Here is a 17,490-nt window from a genome sequence, read left to right as displayed (position 1 = left end):
GCTCCTGTATCTATCATAACATTAAGTTTTTTATTAATTTTTTTGTCAAATCGTAATATGTGTGGCAGACCTATTCTTCTCCTAAAAAATGTTCCTCTTTGATATTATTTATGCGCATTTGTTTGTTTCTAGGTTGAGCAGATGACTCAATTTGTGCGCGTTTAACTGCCTGTTCTGGTTGTTGGAATGAATTATATTGGAGGCTATTTGTAGTTTGGTATTGTTCACCATTTGGGAATACTTGGTTACTATTTTTATTTTGGATTTGGATGCTGGAGTCCACTTCCATAGGTTCGCTTCTGTTTTGGTATGTATTATTCCTTTGAGTCCAAGTATTATAACTTGGATAGGGATTATACCGAGTGTTATTGTGTTGATAGCTATTATGGTTTTGGTAGCTATTACTATTTTGGGGGTTATTTTTATTTTGGGAATTATTATTATTCTGAGGAGAACTTCTATTGTTATGCTGATAATTGGGATTTTGTCCGTTATAATTTTTGTAATTGTCGTTGGTTCTGTTCAGGCGCAATTGATTGCCCTGATTCTGACCATCAGATCTATAATATGGTTCGTTTTGGTTTCGTTGGTTATCGTTATAACGGCGCTGAGGTGCGCTAAAACGATAAGCGAACTGTGCCCTCATATGATTGCTCTCCATTTCTTGAACTCTAGCTAGAGCGTTTGGTAAGTCTGGAGGATTTAGGGAAAATAACATGCCAGAAATTGGGCCGTTTAGGCCAGTTATGAATACCCTCAAGGCATTTTGTCTATGTCTGAGGTTTGCTTCTGTAGTTATTGGATTTTCTTTTCCGTACGTCATTATGGTTTTATTTATTAAGAGGGTTAACTTTTTGTTAACCAAATTATAAAAGTCCATAACAGAAAATCTGTTTTGTGTCAGCACGCTTAATTCTTGTTCGATTATGTGGATTGGCCTCTTGTCGCTAAAGACAAAATCGAGTCTGGCCAAAATAGCGTCAAAGTTCAATACGGTTCCATGGTTTGTTAAAGCGTCATTGGCTTTGCCTACAATCTTGTTTCTTAAAATGGTTAGGGCTACAAAGTACCGACGACTTTTGCGGACATAGAGTCCCATTGCTGTTTCAGCGGCTTCTCGCCAAGCTACGTAATTGTCTAAATTTCCAGAAAATTGGGGAACGGATTTGACTATTTCTAGTGTTTCGTCGCATGGAATGGTATCGTCAATCTGTTCGATTTGGAATTCGGTCACTAAATTGGATTTGGAATCCAAGAGAGAACGTAACGTTTTTATTTCCTCATGTAGTGGTGTTAGGTTGTTAGCTATCAATCGGACAATTAGGTCTGATGTTAGTGTTTGTTCAGGTGTTTGTCGGCTTAAATTAGCGCTATGGCTAGTAGATGGACCGTTTGAGTCTGTCATTTTAAAGTTTCTTAAAGCGTTTATTAATTCTTCCAGTATTAATCACTATTTAGCAAAACAGCAGGCAATTTTTTTCTTGAATTTAATTTAGTATATAATTGGTATATTATATGAAATATATATAGACATATTTTGAGACGGGGATTTATAAAAACACAATAGAGGAGGAAAAAAAAAAAGGTTACATATAAATTCAATATAGTGTCGGTGTGTAAAATAGGATTTACATTGATGTGTTTTTTATTTTTAATTATTTATTTTTTTTATAAAACTAAACAATAATCTATCTCACGTTTGTGATTTTTTTTTGGTGTTCCTCTGATGAAATTGCTTTTTTTTTTTTTCTTCCTTCCCAGTCCTTTTTCCGTTGAGTGGGGGGTCTTCTGCCGTTTTTTTTTTTTTTTTTTTTTTTTTTTTTTTAAATATAGGTTTTTGGTTTTTAATTTATTTTATTTAATTTTTTTTTCACTTTTTTCGAGTTTGTTTAAGTTTTTACTTTTTATTTTTAATCTTTTTCTTTTTTATCTTCTTGTTTGTCGGGGTTGTTTGTTGTGTTTGTGTGTTTTTTTTTTTTTTTTTTTTTTTTTGTAATTTTATTTTAGTTAATTTTTTCACTTTGTTCGTTTGATTCTTTACTTTTTTGGTGGTTCAAAATTTATTCATTTGTATATTTTGTTTTTGTTCTCTTTTGTGTCACTTTTTTCTTGAAAAAATTCCACTTAGGGCGTTGAGGGTTAATTTTTTTCACTTTTTTGAGTTCGTTTGATTTTTCACTTTTTGGTGGTTCAAAATTTATTTAGTTTGTATATTTTGTTTTTGTTCTCCTTTTGTGTCACTTTTTTCTTGAAAAATTCCACTTTGGGTGTTGAGGTTATTCTAGTTATTACCGGTACGTGATATAAGTTTTTTTACATAGAAACCTTTATTTTTCAGGTCTATGATTTTTATTTGAGGCACTCGCGAATATCTTTTTTTAATCGATATTTTTAATTAACGCGTGCCCCACGTTGGGCGCCAATTATAATCACGACGGGTTTTAACTTTTAAAAAAATATATATTTAAACTTTATTAGGTTTCATTCCGATCTTAAGTCTAACAAGGCATTATATCTTAACCTAAGCTAGATTCCGACTGACCAGGCTTGAGCTGATTCTTTTCCTTCTTGGTTCGGGATCTTCCCGAAGTATATTACGAATTGAATTCCGAAGAGAATTTCCCGAATGGGATTGCTGTGATCAGCATGGAAAATTTGGGTATCAATACGGATGCTTAAAAAGGGGAGCCGCAGTGGCGTGATTCTAGCGGATGTTTAGTCTAATGTTGTTTTTGCCGTGGCCGGCTCAATAGGGGGAATTTGTTTATTTCATTTCTCAAGCTTGGTCTTCCGTTAGGGTGCTAGATGCGAGTGTGGGAATGTTTATATTATAAAGACTCAAAAGAGCTTGGTGGCAAGTGCCCAAATAATTGTTTATAATATTCATATAAAATATGGCTTAAACTTCTAGTTAATGTCCACTTTAGTAGGATGTCCTTTTCAAGTTCTTTTAGTCAAAGCCCCATCTATTTTGTAGAGTATTTTGAAAAGAAAAAGTATTCCCCATATCTTGACCCAAAACTTTGGCGGCTCTGTGGGTGGTGGCCCAATCGGTCGCCTGTCGGCCAAGTCGCCCAAGCCGCCCAACTAAGCCGCTGTGTGGGCGCCGAAAGTCAAAACGTACGTACTATATGTCATTGGAAGGAGGTGGCTTTTAGTGGGTGTGTGTGGCCATTTTTTTTTTTTTTTGGTTGAGTGTGTGGAAGTGGGTGTGAGCGGCTCCAGTTGTCCACCACCCTGTTAGATAGTTTAGTGAGTCTTGCGAAATGCTAGAAATTACAGGCCATTCAATTGACAGTTTTTATTTCTTTTTTTTTCTTTATGCCGAAAGATTTATGTATAAGCCCGGCTCAGGAAAAAGAGACCCAGTTGGGGTTGGGAAATTAAATTAAAATATAACATTTTGCTTTTAATTACGCACAAAAGGCAATTGCAAAACTGTCGCAAAGCTTTAATTTTTTATTATTTTTTTTTTAATATACGTTTTATTTTGTACTCTTTTTGGGGGAAAGGCAAACCGGTCCCGGTTTTGGGTGACTGTCGTTGGTTTCTTGGTTGGTTACATTTTAGGACCTACTGACAGTTTCAGAGATAAGTTTTTTTTATATTTTTTCATAGCTCTTTTCCCGATTATTTGACAAATGCTTGGCCGCAGCTCGTAGGGGTAACCACTATTGCGGCAAAGACCACTTGAATTGTGCAATCTGTAATCAAAGATGTGCCAGGTCATCCATGGTCCAGCAACTTTCCAGCCTGCACCCGAGGAGGAGATTGTATGGGAGCCAGCATTTCTGTCTGGGTGACTTGGATGGTGGTCCAAGATTTGACTTTCCCAGGGCATCGTATGGGATGTGAAGATCTATGAACTTTTATTTAGCAACTCCAATACTTCATCAAATTTTCTGGGGTACTCTTCAAAAATTTTGATTTTTTTAGATTTTTTATTAAACTTTCTGGGGGATCCCCTGTAAAATGCAAGGGGAAACAATAAAGCCCACAGCGATGGCTATATCTTTGCGACTACTCATCCGATTCTTGAGCGGAATACCTTAATCGATTTGTATATCGATTCTCCATCAATCTGCACCAAAAGCCAGAAAAAAAATATTTTTTAAATTTTTTGTTAAATTTTCTGGGAGATCCCCTTCAAGATCCACAAAAACGCATGGAGGCCCAATATGGCCCACAGCGATCGCTATATCTTTGCGAATACTCATCCGATTCATCAGCGGAATACCTTAATCGATTTGTATATCGATTCTCCATCAATCTGCATCAAAAGCTAGAAAAAAATTATTTTTTAGATTTTTTGGTAAATTTCCTGGGGGATCCCCTTCAAGATATACAAAAACGCATGAACGCCCAATATGGCCCACAGCGATGGCTATATCTTTGCGAATTCTCATCCGATTCTTGAGCGGAATACCTTAATCGATTTGTATATCGATTCTCCATCAATCTGCATTAAAATCTAAAAAAAAATATATTTTAGATTTTTTGGTAAATTTCCTAGGGGATCCCCTTCAAGATCCACAAAAACGTATGGAGGCCCACAGCGATGGCTATATCTTTGCGAATACTCATCCGATTCTTGAGCGGAATAACTTAATCGATTTGTATATCGATTCTCCATCAATCTGCATCAAAAACCAGAAAAAAAATATTTTTTTAATTTTTTGTTAAATTTTCTGGGAGATCCCCTTCAAGATCCACAAAAACGCATGGAGGCCCAATATGGCCCACAGCGATGGCTATATCTTTGAGAATACTCATCCGATTCTTGAGCGGAATACCTTAATCGATTTGTATATCGTTTCTCCATCAATCTGCATCAAAAGCCAGAAAAAAAATATTTTTTTGATTTTTTGTTACATTTTCTGGGTGCTCCCCTTCAAAAACTTAGCAAAACCGAAAACCTAGACCTAGAAGATCTCACCCATCAGCCAGCAACTTGAGTTCCAAGAGTCTTCAGTTTGAGACAGAAACTGCTCTAATAAACCACTCAAAATGCAATTCCATTATAATTATTTGTAATTTTGTAAATTCCGATTTGAAGCCAGAGCGTCATGCGTTTGCCTTTCCCACTCGGCATCCAAGGCCACAGACGGAACATTTAAAATTCTTGATAGTTTTGTCTTTCAAAAATTACCAAAAAGTAAAAACAAAATGGAATTTGATTTTTTGTAGCTTGTTTCTAAGACGTGCCCGTACTTGCAAATGATCAATATGTCAGATCGTCGAATAGTGAGACAGAAACGAAACCGAAATGATTAGACATCGAGTGCTGACTGTTAATGCTGGATAGAGCCCCTCAAATTATCTGAAAGATACACCCAATCGAGCGTCTCATTTGGCACTAAAAGAATTCATACGAATTTCAAAATATATGCTACAGTGTATGTGTTTATAGATCAGTTTGTCAGACTATGTTCATTTCCTAGACATCTGCTGTCTGTCCGACTGGTTGGTAATTTATCAAAAGACTTCGACTCCGGGCTGGCAAAGCTAAGATATAAGCAAGCTTAGTGCCGGAGTATCTCCAAGATTGTTTTGCAGTTGGCAAATGGCTGCAAATCAAATGTGTCAACCGAGTGCGGTTTGTCACTTAACTTTGGTTTTATCACCTGCACGGTGGATGCCAGAGAGACCAGGGACCGGAGGCCGGAGATCCGAGATCCAAGATCCGAGAGACCGGAGATCGGAGTGCAACTGGAAACTGGGGAACTGGAAGTGCAACTGCAACTGGTTCGGGCCACAGACAAAGATTAGTTGTTGAGCCGTATTAACATATTGATTTGCCTAGGGCTCAAAGTGATTGACAATTGTGTTATTTTAATTTATGTTACTGTCACTTCATCCAATCTGGAAACGCCCCTCCAGTCACGACACATACGTCGGTATACTTATAGGTTAATTTACGATTGCTGCAACTTGCCCTCGGATGTTCGGGCGTACATAGCTGATGAAATTGCCACTGCAGCTTCAGTTTTAGCTCCAATTATGCAACGCACAATTGCAACTCCAACTGCAACTGGTTTTGTGCTTGTGGCCTAGCCTAACAATCAAAAGAAACCAAAAATTCAAAGGAAACCCACACGACTTTGACTTTGTCAAGCAACATCATCATCATCGTCACGAGCTGGTTGATCATCTCCACCTGTAATGATCATTAACCACATTGGCCTTATCGTTAGTGTTGCTGTTGCAGTTGCAGTTGCTGTTGCATTTGCAGCACGTTTTTCACGTTCACTTGATTTCCGTTTCGGCTTTGGTTTCCAACTTCATTTTCACCATCGACTGGGCCATAAATATTTCACTCGAAGCTCTTACCATTCGCTTTGGCTCATCCAGTCAAATGCCAAACTAGTTGCATCATCAAAATCATCATCATCGAGCTGCAACGAGAGCTTCCTTGGGGGTTGTACGGATGGTATTTTGCAATTTTCACTACCTGTTGCTGGCATACTGAATTCTAATGTGGGTCACAGGGTTCAATTGAATTTTTAAATTGATTTTTGGCAGAATTCAATTTCAATTCAGTATTCAAATGGATTTCACGAGAATGTAAATGTCAGACCACAAATAAAGAGTAGCTGATATTTACTAAAGTTTATTACTCAAAGTTAAAAGTAGTTTCCACATAAAAATCCTATATAAAAACCTTCACTAACCTATTATCCTATCTCCTTATTTTTAGGGTCGTGATGCCACACCCTACTTGGAACGCAATCGTGTGGGCAGGGATGCCATCGATTCCGCCGCTGCTCTTACGGACATGGGAAAGTATCTGTTCCGGGAACGTCGCCTGCCCGTCTACGATATTGCCGTGGCCATTACCAAGTGAGTGGGCCAAGGACTTGGCCAAGTTATCGCCTTGTGTTTTGTGTTCTCTTTGCAGAATCGACAGCCGATTGTCCAGAGCAGTCATCTTTCTTCTTCCTCTATCCTACCTATCTCCAAACTATGACTTTTGAAAGATTACTCAATTATATTGTAATGTTTACTCGCGTCTAGGTATGATATGTGTCGCAGGCGTAAAGGAGGTCGTTGCACCAAGGGCACAGCGGGTAAAAAGATTTCAAAGCAATACCAAGAACCTCCTAGACTTAGACTCATAAATACCCCATTAAAACACAAAACACACACACACGCCCAGTACACATATGGTTACACAATTATATTAGAACAAATGTCATTGCGGGTGTTTAACATTATCTTAGTCAGTTATTGGGTTTGCACCTCCCCTTCAAGCTCCGCGAAACACCTTAATATCCAAGTAAATTTTTGACTAAAATTTTCGTGTGGGTCTTAATAAATTACTACCACAATTACACGCCTCACAGCCACAAACATACAAGCTCTCCATAAACACACAAATAAACTCACAAAACACCAGATTTACAAACATTTTAGAAAAAGGTACACAAAAAATATGTGATTTCAAAGCGTTAAACTAATTTGAGTGGCGGATCGGGCCATAAAACATTAAAACCGGTTGATTTGGTTAGTATTTTGTATCTGCTTTAAGGTTTCATTGGTTTCAAGCATTTACTTACATCAAGATCTAGTATTTAATTGTGGTTTGAAGCCTACTTTAATAGAGGATCCTTGTGGAAAAGTAGTCTAAGTGAAGCTTAAAAGTTAATTGGTTCATTAGCTGCGATTTTAGACAACTGGCCCTTGAATAATCTTTTTCTCAGTGGTTTTTAGTTATACTTTATAAGGTAGAGCTTTTTCCTTTCTGACTTTCAAATCTTAAACTGCTCAAAATGCTCGATAAATCCAATTGGGCAGGCCAACAAATTGCCCAAAAAAAATAACCGACTATCGATCAAACATCCAGAGGAGATAATTGATTAAATGAAGCAAAAAAACCCCAAAATCGAAACAAAATCTAAATTTCTACGCATTTTTGAACAATTTTCGCCCGCAGACTCGATATGTGCCGTCGCACCTCCGCTTATGGTGAATGTAATCGCGGTACCGCAGGTAAAGACCCCAAAACCATTGGCTGGCAATTTGTTAGCCAACATTTATACAGATAAATGCAAAAAAAATAGCAACAAAAAAGCACAGAAGTTAAGCAAACGCGTTAAAAATAAATAACATTAAAGGCGGTCACCGCCGAACCCAAAATGCGTCGCTCCATCATCAACAAAATTAAGCAAATTTAATTGAATTTCATGCACGTCTCTTTGTCTCTATTTTTATCCTCTTTTCTATCTCTCTCTACGCTGTTAATGCTGCTGCTGTTCCACCTCTCTCTTTCCTTTCAAAGATCTGATCTGAATATATATATATATGTGTGTGTGTGTGACACGTGGCTTTGTACAGCAACCGGAAGAGGAAACGGCTGCGCATGCGCCATCTTGGCAGTGCTCCTAAAACTGTACAGTTTCTTCACTGCTCTTCCTGAGAACTTTTCTTAAAAGACTTTCTTCTACTTTCTTCGTTTGTGTATATATCTTTCCATGACGAAACGATCTTATCATCTGCATGTTTTGTTTACATGTTGTGTTATGTAAACAGTGCCTATCAAATGTTTATTTCCGTTCTGTTGCGAAATGTAAAATATGCGAAAACATGTGTTGTGTGTATCAGGAATCTATTTTAACACTTTTGTTCAGTTTCAGCGATTAAGCAATACAAAACGTATATAATACGAAGTTTAAGCAAATGTGTTGCTCACTTGGGATAAGATAACATATTGTTGGATTAAAAAAAATACGAAAAAAAGTATACATCGTGAGCTTCCTGTTTATAAAGTTTTTTTCAGAGATTGTTCAAAATTCCTACTATAAGATGGTTGTGGTATAACTACTAATAAAGGATTTATTATATAAAAAATATATTAAAACAAATAAATCTTGGTGCGCTGTATGGGCTGTGGACTAACCAAAATATAACTAATGGTAATTGTAACTAATTTTACACATTTAAATACATCACTAACTAATGGCTCTCTCACATAAAAAATGCGACCCCCATCTTTCAACAGCTTGCAGTTATTATGTAAAAAATAAAGACAAAAGAAATTACTCAGTTGCAATAAACCATCAGATACTATTTTTTACCTAATAACTGCAACTGTGATGGCGACTTGGAAAAAAAATTGTCAACTTCCTGTTGGACAAGAAAGAAAAGAAAAACTAAAAATGAAAAGAAAATGTAACTGGAGAAAAACAAGTAACTAATTGCCCAAAATTTTTGGTCGTGTGTTTTCTTTTGGAAAAGGCTTCGCTTACGTCGGTGGGGCATGCGTGGTGAACAAGCGACTGGAGAAGGTGAACAGCGTGGCCATCATCGAAGACACCGGCGGCTTCAGCGGCATCATTGTGGCCGCTCACGAAGTGGGACATCTGTAAGTAGCCACCAGACTAGTATTTAAATACATATTTAATGGGAATCATAAATAAGCTAATATTTTATTGAAACACTGGCACTTTCATTGCCCGTTCCGGCATCTAATCTTTTGTGAGCCACTTCAAGTGCTGCACTAGTTCACGCCCAAATCCCCGTTCGGGGATTTCATTTGGAAGAAAAAACATGAATAATTTCCGTTGCTGAAAACTGGTCACTGAAACTCGTTTGCATTTCCGTTTGACATCATTCGGCGTGCAATTAATCAATTAACATTTTTTCCCGCTCAATCAAAATGTGTCTCATGCTCTTGGTTTTTTATGCTTATTTCATATTTTCTTAGGTTGGGAGCGGTGCATGACGGATCGCCACCACCTAGCTACTTGGGCGGACCGGGAGCCCAGCGCTGCCGCTGGGAGGACGGATACATAATGTCCGATCTGCGCCACACGGAGCGGGGATTCAGATGGTCTGCCTGTACGGTCCAGAGTTTCCATCATTTCCTCAAGTAAGCTTTACAAAATTACTGACTTAAAAGTAGAGTGATTTAAATTAATATTTCCAGCGGAGATACTGCCACCTGCCTGCACAATGCCCCCCATGAGGACAGCGCCCTGGGTCGCTCACTGCCAGGCACTCTGCTCTCCCTGGATGCCCAGTGCCGCAGGGATCGAGGAACATACGCCTGCTTCAAGGACGAGCGAGTGTGCGCCCAACTGTTCTGCTTCGACGCCCAGACAGGATACTGTGTGGCCTACAGACCAGCGGCAGAGGGGTCGGCCTGTGGTAATGGTTATGTAAGTAAAGGATAATAAAAAAAATTCTGATTAAAATGTAAAATATATTAAATATATATGTATATATATTTAATCTTCTATAATCTTCTTACAAAAAACAGCATTGTCTGGATGGTCGGTGCACACCACTGCCCTCGAACATCATTCCTGATTATGGACACAACTATCGTTTAGTCTACAAGTGAGTACAGTAGCCTTGGTAGTCCTTTTTTTTTTTATTTAGCAATTGACTGTTTAATAGTAGTTTTGTTGTGTAAGCTAAGAGTTCTCTATTTACTAAAAAAAAAAGACACAAAACACGCACACAACTTTTGAGTTTCCCAACACACAACTATATACACAGAATATAAATTTTTAATATACAAACTTTTACACCTTTATACACCAATTCGAAAACACCACCAACAACAACAACTATACCCACACCTTAATCAAAAAACACAATCCAAAAACCAAACAAAATCAGTAAAATCGACAACAAGAAAGATGCAAGCTCCGAGGCAACGGAGGATGTTGAGAATAGTAGCGAGGAGACCGAGTCCCAGGAGGATGATAATGAGAATGAGAACGAGAGTGGTGAGGAGGAGCAGGATGAGGGCAACTCTAGTAGCGAGGAGCACGATGGCAATCGGCAGGACAACCGGATTGACCATAGCTCTGCTGCTGCCGCTGCGACGTCAACGACGACCACAACAACAACCACGACTACGACAACAACCACGGCTCGGCCCAAGTCGAAGTCCTTCGGGTATCTGCATCGCATCCTTGCGGAGCAGCAAGCCCAAAGGGATAATGGGTTTTTGGTCCAGACGCGCACCAGCAGCAGTATTAGCAGCCGACGCAACGGCGATCCTTATGCAACACCAACAACAAAACCAACAACCACAACAACAACAACCACACAAACACCAAACCTATTACAATTCTACACACACGAACTACGCAAACAAATCGAATACTACTTACACATGCTACAGACACAACAACATGAAACCAAATTGCAACCAGAACAACAGCAACAGCAGTCACAACAACAACAGTCGATAGTTGAAATACCTTTGGTACAAAAACGCCTTAAAAATTATAGTGTTACCAGCAGCAGCAGCAGCGTCAGCTCTAGCAACGGATCGAAGCAGCAACAGCAACAGAACAACAAGGACGAGAGCCAGAGACAGCAGCAACAGCAACACGAACAGGAGCAGCAACTGCTGCCCGACGAGGAGAACGAGGCGACTGCCGGCATTCAGAGCAATGAAGCGATTGAGCGGCAAAAACGTAAGTTCAACACACCAACCACCACAGCCATTGTACCGTCAACGACAATTGCTGGCAAAACAACTGCAACACAACAACAAGCATCACCAACAACCGGGCCAAGCGCTAAGCCAACCAACAAACCGATAACAACATCATCCTTTCTCGATGCGTACTTTAAAAAACTGCAATCACTGCATGACGGAGCGGTAACTGCCACAACCACAACAACATCTGTCTCATCATCCATTAGCACGGCAACAGGCAGCAATGTGCAACAGAAACATCAACAACAGCAGCAGCAGCAACAGCATCAGCAATGGCAAGGTCCTAGCACTGATGGCGGCAGCTCCTTTTTAAAACGTACGCCAAACCGGAGTAGTATTAAGGCTTACAAAACTAATAGTAGTAGCAATAGTAATCAGCAACATCTGCAAACAGCCTCGCCGGCTTACGTGACAAACTACATTGGCGACACAACAAACAACCAGCCAAAGGTGTTGGACAGTAGTAGTTCGCCCAGTACCACGGAACAGGCGACAACAACGACAACGACAACATCCCAGGGCAAGAAACCCAAAATCAAAACACAAAAACTAATACGCCGCACACGAGTCATGTAACAAAAATAAATAAAAAATGCGAGATGCGATTAAGAACTCTGCTACCGTAAGCTACTACATAATGCTAGCCAGGAAACCCCCATACAGATCAATATAAAAAGCTGCTTGTGAAAACGATATATACCATTTTTTCGAAAAGGCTCTCCAGAACAGAACAAACAACAAAATCTTAAACAAATCTCACACACACAAAACAAAGCAACACGCATCCATACACTTGTCAAATGCCAATACCGATCGAAACCGAAATCGATACCGAATCGTTATCCTTGCGTGCGGTAAGCCCAAAATAAAATCCAGCATTCAATCGGGTTCTTAACTCCCCTAGAAGTAATCTAAAGCTTTGCCTTAAAGTATACTACAAAAAAAAACAAAGTATTTATGTAGTTGAGCATGGAAACGCGTTTAATTTTAGTAGTACATTTTATTCTTATAATTTTTTGCTGCCTGCCCTCTTTAATAAAAAAACATATAACTCCGGTTGTTGCGGCCAAGTGAAATATGCAAGTGCTACTCATCATTTATTCTGCCAACAGTACGCATTCGTAATGGGCCATTTAGTCCTAATATGGCATTGCATCGATCACATTTTTAATTTAGTAGCCGAATGGTAGTTTTTGATTCTTAATTCCCTATTAATTTGGCATGATCTAGACTCTAGAATAATTTTTATAGTATTTCATTTCAGTTCACCGATTTAAATGCCTCGAGGCAAATCGCAATATTATAACTATATCTGTCATTCAGGACATCCACACATCCGCAGACCTCATAAAGCATGCTTTAAGAAAAATATCTCTCATACCACCTCTTCTATCAAAATCGTCCAAATCAAAATCTCATCGCTGATTACCTAAATACTTAGGCGATTAATCTCTCGCTCCTCTTTTTTTCAAAATTGCATCGAAACACACGCCCACACACATAAAAAAACCAACAAAAATATCGAAATAAAATTGGCATTGAAACATGCACACACATACCAGCATAGAAACACACAAACATACACTCTACTCTCACACATGCATACACACCGTTTGAAGGCAAACATTAGAAACTACTACATATATGAAATATTTAAAACTGTAGCGAATAAGTAGCGTTTGATCTACAAGAAATGGCATGGATTCAAATAAAATAATTGAAATAAACGCATTCTGCATACTAAACAACAAAAATAAGCAGCAAAATGGTGGAAATAAGTGAAAAACAGAGTATTTTGGCAATTGGAACGCATGGAATGGAACACACGCACATACCACACTCATGCACACACTTCAAAATGGCCGGCGTCTGCAAAAATATTTCTAGATTCCATTCAAAAAAAAATTAATGGCCCCTGTCCTTGATCTCTCTCATTGTTTTTGCACGCCCCCAAATAACAAACATTATATTTTAAAACTTTACTAATTTTCTCTGTTTTTTGTTTGTTTTTCCCCCTTTTCCGCATTTCCTCCACAGTGGTTAACTGGAAGCTGTTTCCGTTCTAGTGAGAAAGTATGGAGATCGTCCGGAACTGGCACTGCCATCGAAATTGGAACGCAAATGTTTGCAGTTAAAAAGTGTTTTTAGCTAGAATTTATTACTATTATAATCTGTATGAAACCCTATTGATTTGTTGTTAGTTCTAGCCGCAACTAATTTAAAATATTGTCTGTTGAAATCAACTCAAACAGCAAAATAACGCGATGTCACTTTCCCAAGTGCATTCGAAAGTTTGTTGTTCTGTTCAGTACATGCATATATTATGTAATGATTTTATGTAATTTAATTTAATGCAAATTCTTGTAAAATAGTACATATTATTCTGTAACAACTTCATTTAAAAAACACCCTTCGGCAGACTACCTAAATTATTATCGGAGCCACAAAACAAATAATCGAAAGGAAAATTACCAATCACCCCCACTTTCCAATGTGATAAACATAAATAATTTGTACTTTTTACTTAACAAAATATTTATCATTTTCTGTTAGAAAATTGCTAGAAAGGTTGAGACATGTTTGAGGACTTACCTTGCCGCACTTTTGCCTACAAGAAAACTTAAATTTTCATTTCATTATTATTGTATTAAAATTGTTAGATTTCTAAATTAAACGAAAACAAAATTCATTACTTTATGTTTACCTAGCAGAATGCTCTTTTTTATACAACAAAAATTTAATAGATAAGTTTTAGTTGTAGTTAACTGAACATCGTATAATAAATGAAAACTGTACATTTATCAAACAAAAAAAAAACAAAATTATATTTAAGAATAAACAGAAAAAACGTATATATTTGTTCATTGTTGTGGGGGTATAAACGGCTTAGTTGGAGTAATTTTTTAGCTTGACAAGTAAATAAATGCATAGATGATAATGTTTTATTCGTCAGCCAACAGAAAGTACATATCTTATCGCTAGCTTGGAAGTGACACAGCGCTTTAAAAGTGTTCTATAGTTCGAGAACCCAAACCAATATTTAAATCAAAGCCCAAAGTAGCAAATTGCATGTATTAAAATAAGAAATAAAATCTCCTGGCAAGTCCAGCATTGTTCAATCTTCAGAATGGAACGTTTATGACCCCTTTGTGCTTGTGGGCAGCGGCAAGTAGCGATTGTAGGTCATCACATTCTTGACGAGAGCCGCAATAGAGAGCATGCAGACCACGCCGGCGGGCATTAACTTTCCGGAGCGATTCCAACGGGCACCCATAAGTCCGGCCAAGAAGAGGGAAGTTCCAAGTTGAAGCAGAGGTCGGGGTTGTTCCTGGGAGTTCAGGTGAGCTCCATATCCCAGAAGAGCTCCAAAAGACAAGCCAGCAGCCAGTGACGGAATTGAGGCTAAAATTGGTTGCACAATAGTAACGGTTGTCGTTCAAATGCGGAAATCCTGTAATCTCCCTTACCTGCCTTGGCGTAGCCCATAATACCGCCGGCAGCCACCGTGGCGGCGTAAACATATCCAAACCAATCCACAGGCATTTTGTTAATATGTTGCTAGCAGACTTTGTAACCTGTGTTTTGGTAGAGCAGCGTTGCCAGATATGTGTGTAAGATTCGGTACTGCCAACTTTGCAGTACTTTTTTGGACCTCCCACACGGCCTACGTTTCGCAACACTAATTCGCACCATACCACAGCTGTATCCGGATGGCCTTTGTCCAGCGTAAATTGGATTTCAAATTGGCTTAAATTAAATATAAAAATAGTGCAATGAAACTGTGGGCCAGCCGGAGACGAGGGCACTAACCGTCGAGGACGACTTCAGCGGAGTAGGGGACATCGGCAAGAGGAGGATAACCGGCGAGCAGGATACCCCGGAGCACCCTGTCGGTTGTGACGCAATTACAAAATTCTCAGTGCAGAAAAGTAGGCGGCAGGGGCACGAGACAACAACAATAGCAAGCTGAATCAACGTGCGCCAGCGAATTGGTCCCACACATTTCACTCTGGAGGTCTGAGGCACCACCGACCGACCAACTGCCTGCGAAAAGCGAACGGCTGGTAGGGAAGCCCTCCTCGGCTATTTATAAATCGGAACATGCGATTGCAATTGATTATCGGCGCGACCGCTCTTCTTTTCAGCTCAGGGTCACGACGGGCTAAGGCTTTCACTTTTATTTTCGGCGAGGCAAATTCTCTATCGGCGAGGAACCGTCAACATGGTCGTGGCTGCATCCACCTGCCGCACGGAGACGGTGTTTGACTACAGTTGGATGAACGTTGTGGTTGCCTATTGGAACCGATACCCGAATCCCTCCAGTACACACGTTCTCACGGAAGACACCATCCAGAGGGAGGTGCGGGACGGTAAGCTCTACTCCCGCCGTCTTCTATCCAAGACGAATCCTGTGCCAAAGTGGGGTGCTCGTTTCTACAACAATGTGCCGGTCAAGATTGTTGAGGACTCGGTGCTGGACCCGGTCAAGAAGACCTTCACCACATTCACCCGTAATCTAGGCATGAAGAAGATAATGGTAAGTGGACTTTGGACTGCTGGGATAGTGGGGAATAGAAAGTTTATTGCGAACGTATCAGTGCGCTTCGTAGAACTTGTTAATTGTTTTTTAATTAACCGCGGAATACATATATACATATTTATAATTTATATAATATATACCATGAACTCATAAACGAAAAAAAGGCTCGTTCTAGCAGTTTCCGTGAATAAAATCTACAAAAACAGGTTTTATGGGTTGTTGTATGCAAGTAGAACCAAACAACTGACCGTATAATATTGTTTATTAGCCAGGTTTTATCAAAATCAAACCCCCCATAAAGCAAAGATAAGATATGGTGTTAATTTTCAATATTTATTATTCAAAAAAGAGCACAAGGGTGTTTGTAAGAAGTATTTCGATTTCACTTTTTCTGATATTAAATCGCACTACTTCTCATCCACAGAAAGTGGATGAGATCGTCGTCTACAGTGAACAGAAGGATGGCAAAACTCTGGCCGTGCGGCGTGCCTACATCAGCTCCCAGGTGTTTGGCTTCTCGCGAGCTATCCGAGCATTTGGAATCGAACGGTTTAAAAGCAACGGAAACAAGGCCTCCAACGGATTCAACCATGTGCTGCGCCGCATGTTCCCACACAGCCAGCTTGTTATACACCCCCAACCATCGATAGCCACCGCATCGTCGGCTAGTGAACTGGCAGTGGCAACAGTCGCCACAACTTCATCGTCGTCCGGCAATCACAACAAATCCGAGACATTCAAGAGCGCCGCCAAAGTGGGCTACGAGTTCTTCAAATGTCACGCATCGAAGATTGCACAGCTATTTTCTGTTAGGAACTGAAGGACTACCAGCTCTCTGGAATGCTGTTGTATGGAACGGAAGTCTGAGCCATTGAGTGGATGGCTCTCTGTGGCGTTGTGGAAAACGACGACGGAGACGAAGGTGGGAACATCATCGTTCACAATTAGCATGTATTCCAAAAAACTACAAACTAAATACTTTGCTGCATTTCATTCCGTGTGTGCGCGAGCCAACCTGTAGGTCAGAACGGAGGCACTATTTGCTGAACACACTTCCTGCATCCAAAAAAAATTCTATAATTTTACTTTTAGTCAGTTGCATTATATTATGTACCATTCTGTTAGGCCAAAAACCAAGGCGTGTGTAAATTTTTGGGATTTTATGTAAACTGTTGTATATTTTTTCTAAAAAAAAAGCGCACACGCGTAGATTACTATAATCTAAAAAAATATATATTTATGTTTTGATTGGTTTATATTGGCTTCTTTAAAGTTTATAACTTGCTGAAAGGGGTTAAATGGTTATGTAACTTTACTTTCAAATCGTTTCCCGCCAAGCTGAAAGATGCGGAGTGGTCAGGGCCATTAAGCTTACGACCAGTGCTGCCAATCTATTGAAATCCTCCAAATGTTATTCAACATTGGGGCCATGAAAGCTTTCGAAAATGCACTTATTCGATACTATCGGCGGCGTTCGTACAGCTGTTTCTTT

General features: G+C 39.2%; 3 protein-coding genes across 9 annotated transcripts in view; 2 read left to right on the top strand and 1 right to left on the bottom strand.

Annotated features, from left to right (window-relative positions):
• LOC6495312 (A disintegrin and metalloproteinase with thrombospondin motifs 8) overlaps nt 1–14,310 on the top strand; it is a 53,084-nt gene extending 38,774 nt beyond the window's left edge. Inside the window, exons 8-15 of one of the 7 annotated variants that reach the window (XM_014907755.3) lie at nt 6,698–6,840; nt 7,015–7,067; nt 9,235–9,361; nt 9,704–9,868; nt 9,926–10,157; nt 10,259–10,338; nt 10,624–11,432; nt 13,496–14,310. In XM_014907755.3, coding sequence (XP_014763241.1) covers nt 6,698–6,840; nt 7,015–7,067; nt 9,235–9,361; nt 9,704–9,868; nt 9,926–10,157; nt 10,259–10,338; nt 10,624–11,432; nt 13,496–13,524 — 1,638 coding nt within the window. In that variant the 3' untranslated portion in view covers nt 13,525–14,310. Of the gene's footprint in view, nt 1–6,697; nt 6,841–7,014; nt 7,068–7,933; nt 7,990–9,234; nt 9,362–9,703; nt 9,869–9,925; nt 10,158–10,258; nt 10,339–10,623; nt 11,433–13,495 lie in introns of all 7 variants that reach the window. The other 6 variants (XM_014907752.3, XM_044715812.1, XM_044715810.1 and 3 more) reach the window with 6 other exon arrangements.
• A 68-nt stretch (nt 14,311–14,378) lies between these two features.
• Nucleotides 14,379–15,086, bottom strand: LOC6495354 (transmembrane protein 14 homolog). The gene is made up of 2 exons (XM_001958611.4): nt 14,926–15,086; nt 14,379–14,860 (listed from the first exon to the last, which is right to left on the bottom strand). The coding sequence occupies exons 1-2, from the start codon at nt 14,999–15,001 to the stop codon at nt 14,595–14,597; spliced, it is 342 nt and encodes a 113-aa protein (XP_001958647.1). The 5' UTR covers nt 15,002–15,086; the 3' UTR covers nt 14,379–14,594.
• A 47-nt stretch (nt 15,087–15,133) lies between these two features.
• Nucleotides 15,134–17,230, top strand: LOC6495313 (protein preli-like). Its single transcript, XM_001958610.4, has 3 exons — nt 15,134–15,522; nt 15,604–15,995; nt 16,423–17,230. The coding sequence occupies exons 2-3, from the start codon at nt 15,681–15,683 to the stop codon at nt 16,816–16,818; spliced, it is 711 nt and encodes a 236-aa protein (XP_001958646.1). The 5' UTR covers nt 15,134–15,522; nt 15,604–15,680; the 3' UTR covers nt 16,819–17,230.
• The last annotated feature ends 260 nt before the right edge of the window (nt 17,231–17,490 follow it).

This window comes from Drosophila ananassae, chromosome 3L (genome assembly GCF_017639315.1).
Source record: "Drosophila ananassae strain 14024-0371.13 chromosome 3L, ASM1763931v2, whole genome shotgun sequence".
Taxonomy (NCBI): domain Eukaryota; kingdom Metazoa; phylum Arthropoda; class Insecta; order Diptera; family Drosophilidae; genus Drosophila; species Drosophila ananassae.
The sequence above is the reverse complement of the archived record's forward strand: the minus strand, read 5'-3'. Positions and strand labels throughout refer to the sequence as shown.